At 34.1% G+C, this 5,000-nt stretch overlaps 2 protein-coding genes across 2 annotated transcripts in view; one reads left to right on the top strand and one right to left on the bottom strand.

Moving 5' to 3' along the window:
• The window catches only part of LOC130053934 (aconitate hydratase, mitochondrial-like), an 18,805-nt gene extending 18,173 nt beyond the window's left edge, over positions 1 to 632 (top strand). Inside the window, exon 21 of the mRNA XM_056161707.1 lies at positions 109 to 632. Coding sequence (XP_056017682.1) covers positions 109 to 249 — 141 coding nt within the window. The 3' untranslated portion in view covers positions 250 to 632. The remainder of the gene's footprint in view (positions 1 to 108) is intronic.
• A 3,897-nt stretch (positions 633 to 4,529) lies between these two features.
• Positions 4,530 to 5,000, bottom strand: part of LOC130053933 (uncharacterized protein C16orf52 homolog B-like) — a 5,107-nt gene continuing 4,636 nt past the window's right edge. The window contains exon 3 of the mRNA XM_056161706.1: positions 4,530 to 5,000. This exon is cut by the window's right edge and continues 473 nt beyond it. The gene's annotated coding sequence lies outside the window, so the exon portion shown is untranslated.

Raw genomic sequence — 5,000 nt, 5'->3', positions numbered from 1 at the left:
TTACTTTAATTATTCAAATGAAACCAAATATAAATGTTTAAGATATACCAAATGTAATATCTTTTGTCTTGTATATAATACACTGTATTATTGCTTGTTTCAATGTAGCCGGTACAATGCAAGATAAGCCATGCTGATGGATCCTCCGAGATGGTTGAACTGAACCACTCCATGAATGAGGGACAAATTGAATGGTTCGTAGCTGGAAGCGCTCTTAACAGGATGGGAGAACTAAGAGCCAGTCAATAATTTTTCTGTGATTTTGATGTATTCATGAAATGTGTAAGCAGCTGACATTTTTGTTTTAATGTGATATTGCACAAACATAAATTAAATGCATTTCTGTCTTGAAATTAGACAGATGTGTTTGTAATGTGTATTTATAGTTAAATTTTAAAAAAAAGATTGTTGTTGTTGATTTTGAGGGTTAGTATGGTGAGTAAAACACAAAAATCTAAAAGAATCTCTCTTCTCTACATTTCTGATACTACAAACATGTCTTGCAATTTTTCTGAAATTGAAATGACATTAAAAGTCCACAAAGTGACATTGTATACTAATTTCTGAGACTGAGTTGTAATATTTATTGATGAACATCAGAGATATACCAAAATAAATACATGTAAAAAGTATCAATTTTAAACAATATTTTAATTTCCAAACCAAAATGGTATAGATTAAGGATTGGGCAGCAGTCGCTGTCTGTATTAGCTCTCCTAGGGTTAAGAAAGTATTGCACCACTTTCAAAACTGCCCATCCAAAATTGAAAGCATGATTTTAACTTTTGTACAAAGATGTAAGATGCTTATGGGCCACATCACTGAGTCACATTGGTAGCATTGTTCAACTGTTTGGATTCTATAAGATTTTTTATCAATCTTTATTCCCATGAAAAATTTTGACCCCATACTGTGGCCCCAAAGGATCACAACATAACTGAAAATGAATTCACACAACACAGAGATGCCTCAACACCAATATGACTAACATGATCTTGCTTTTCTGGATAAAACCAAGGTCATAGATCATGGTATGATATGATAACCTTGCCCTAAGTAATCTACTTACAGAATTTGAAAACAGGTCACAGGGTCGAACACTACAGTATATCACAGTCTTGCCATAAAGAATCTATATACAAATATAAAAGCTTTGTCGTAATTGAATAGTTTAGGAGATATTGATTAGGTCAGGTTTTTAAAGAAAATAGGTCAAGGTCTTGAGATCAAATATGATTGGATGACAAGGTCTTGTATAAAACATATACATATATATACAAAATATGAAAGCCCCACCCAGAATAGTTCTGATGATAATGAACAGGTAATGTTTTCTTAACAGTAGGTCAAAAGGTCATAGCATAAAATCTATATACAAAATATGGAAGATCTGCCTTGAATGGTTCAGGAGATATTGAATAGGTCGAAGATTTAAAAAGGTCAAGGTCAAACTTCACAAAATAATGAGGTAAACTATACACAAAATATGAAAGCCCTACCTTAAATAGTTCAGGAGAAATTGAATGGGTCAGGGTTGTTTTTTTTAAGTAGGTCAAACTCAAAGATCAAACACCATTGTGTACAAGGTCTTGTGATTAAGAATCTATTCACAAAATATGAAAGCTCCACCTAAAATTCTTCTGGATATATTCATCAGGTTATGTTTTCTTAAAAGTAGGTCATAAGGGCAAAGATCATGATATAATGAAAGTTCTTGCCAAAAGAAATGTATATACAAAGTATGAAAGATCTGCCTTAATTAGTTCAGGACATATTTTATAGGCGAGATTTTTATGAAAAGTAAATCAAACTTTCAGGTCAAGGTCACACATTGCATCTTCCGAAAAGGTCTTGCCTTAAAGAATGTATATATACAAAATATGAAAACCCTAGCTTAAATAGTTCAAGAGATATTTTCTGAGATTTTTCCTATTTATTAGCATATAACAATTTGATCCCCCATTATGGCCCCAACCTAGCCCTGGGGACCATGAAATGCACAAACTTGGATCTACTTTATGTCAGGAAGCTTTCATGTAAATTTGAACTTTTCTGGCCCAGTGGTTCTTGAGAAGATTTGTAAAAAAAATTCCCTATATACTCTTATGTAAAACTTTGATCCCCTATTGTGGCCCCACCTTATCCCCATGGGCCATGATTTGAACAAACTTGTGAATGATTTTTATCAATCATAGCGTTCCCGGGATATTGAGCAGAAATTTCTTACTTTGTCCTGAAAAACAACCTACCCTCTAGTGGCAACCACAGTACAAATGTTGGTAACTGTCAAGCAAAAGGTTCCTTAGATATTGAGTGGACAATATCTTGTGTCCAGAAAAGTTTGATCATTGACCTTGTGGCCTCAAAATCAATTTAAGTCATCTCCTCCTTTTTTTAGAAGTAGTGAACCAAGTTTGTTGTCTCTCAAGCAAAGCATCCTCAAGATATTGAGGGACAATATCTTGCTGTGTCCAATTTGACCCTTGACCTTGTGATATGAAAATCAGTAGGTATCATCTACTCTCTAGGGGCAACCACTCTACCAAAATATGATAAATGTCAAGCAGAGGGTTCTTTAGATATTGACCAGACAAGACTTGGTGTACAGACTGACCAACAGGTGCAAAACAATATGCACTCCTTTTCAGATTGGGGCATAAAAAGTGTAGAAAACCAAATTGACAGACAGAGGAACGGACAAAGAGGAAACCTATTGCCCCCTTCAGTCTCACCGCTAGGGGACTAATTAGTGCTAGCATAGTGAGTCAAAGGATCTGGATTTAGATTGTTGTGAAACCTTCACATTATTAAAATAGTTTGTCACTGAAGCCTGACACTTATTTTTATCAATAAGTCCCCCAAACAATGTTTGGAGACTTGCTGTTTTTCCCCCAGTTCTTGTTAATCTTCCATTCCTTCTTTCTCGTACCTGAAAATGTCTTTGTAACTGGTTGATGAAAGTAGGATATGAATGTCCAGTGTATCTAGTTGTGCAGGAATGTTCTTGTTTTCTGATTGAAACAGGTTTAGGTACCCTTTAGAGGGATTAAATAAGGATGAGGTCTAACTGTATGGGAAATGATTCCATATTTCAACAGATATAACTTGAGAAATGTCGTAGATACAGTCTTAGAATTTTCAGCAATGGTAAGGGGATGATGGGAACTACGAACTTGTATCAAGATCAATTTACTTGAGACATTGATCATATAAACTGATATAACTTTCAAACCTGGACTGATAAAGATATATTCGATTTCCAACAATGATAATGGACCATGGTTCAGTGACTTGAGTAAACTAGGTACTAGTAAACTAGGAAGAATTATTTTGGAACATAACATTCGCCTATATGTATATGTGCTTAATTCAAACAAGGAAGAGTGTTGTGAACATATAGTAAATTAGACATACCAATATCAAAGGCCTATGTCAAAAGACAACAAAGTTATGGTCCGAACAAAAAAAATTCTATTTGACCTTTACATCAAAGGTCAGCAAAAATGGCATGTGACACCCTGTCTTATGGTATACCTACATACCAAATATCAAAGGCCTATGTCAAAAGACAAAAAAGTTATGGTCCGGACCAAAAAAAAACCCCCAAAATTCTATTATTTGACCTTTACATCAAAAATGGCACGTGACATGCTGTCTTATCATGGTATACCCATGTACCAAATATCAAAGGACCAAAAAGTCATGATCTGGACAACCAAAATGCCCAAAAATTCTATTTGACCTATACATAAGAAGTCAAAAGTCATCAAAAATGGCACAAAATACTGTCGTAACCTGTAGTGATAAAGACGTGATCTTTAACACTGATGATTGGATTATGAAACCTACAAACTAGGATCAAGTCAAGTGACCCGGATCTTAAAAACTTGGTTAACTTCAGAACCTTGACGGATAGGGACAACAGTACAGGATTACAGAGCCTATACAATAGTATGAAAGTTACTCCAGTGACCTTAACCAAAGACCACAAAAGCTAGTGTAACTTCAGAACATGGACTGATAGAAACATAGGATCTTCAACAATGATGATTAAATGATTGGTGCATATAATATAAAAATAACTTGGAGTAGGTGATTTATTTGAGAGATTTTATAATTGGCAGATTATAATCATATCTTGTTTTCGGATCAAAAGGTCCAGATCACCAGCAATGAAACTTTGCATTTTAAGAGCACAGATCAAATATATTACCTATGCAGATGACATAAATAATGAGATGAATACAAGATCTGCTAATTCACATTTGTTTCAAACCCTTTCTTGAAGAAGAAAAAAGTGTCACTATTTCAAACCATAGGTTATCATTCTTGCATATTGATTCTTGGCTACTTGCCATTGACAGAAGAGAAATGGAGCATTTAGTTCCTTTTGATACTTACACTTGTAGGTGTAATTAAGATTTGAGTGAGATGATATTGTTTCCATGAAAGTACATTCTAGTGCAGTTTACAAAGACTGATGCAGGAATCCACTCCATGACATCCATAGCAGAACATATACAAGTACATTGTAATTGAAAGATTTTATTTCACTGTACAGTTTTATGTACAAGAATGAAATTCAACAAATGTAAAACAACAAAGGTAAATAACGGACTAATAGCGGACTAATAACGGACTAATAGCAGTAATATGGGTAGAGACATGAACATTAGATATTTTTTGTGAAGATAATGTACAGTATTTTCAACACACAAAATTGCAATAATGCAGCCAATTTCCAAAGCATACACATGGAAAAAGTATCTAGATTTTTATAACCAGTTTCCACCTTTAAGGTGGCTTACTACATCTTGAAAGAATTTCTCAAATCAGCATGAAATGATGATGAAAGATATGATATATAATGAATACATATGTCAAAATGGTAGAAAATATGCAATTTTGCATAAAAAACATGATTTTCAAAAAAAAATCAGTACATATGAAAAGCCATTGGCGGATTTGAACTTGGGACCTGCGGTTCATCAGACTGATGC

This window comes from Ostrea edulis, chromosome 4 (assembly GCF_947568905.1).
Source record: "Ostrea edulis chromosome 4, xbOstEdul1.1, whole genome shotgun sequence".
NCBI lineage: Eukaryota > Metazoa > Mollusca > Bivalvia > Ostreida > Ostreidae > Ostrea > Ostrea edulis.
Note: the sequence above shows the minus strand (reverse complement) of the source record. Positions and strands in the feature narration are given on the sequence as shown.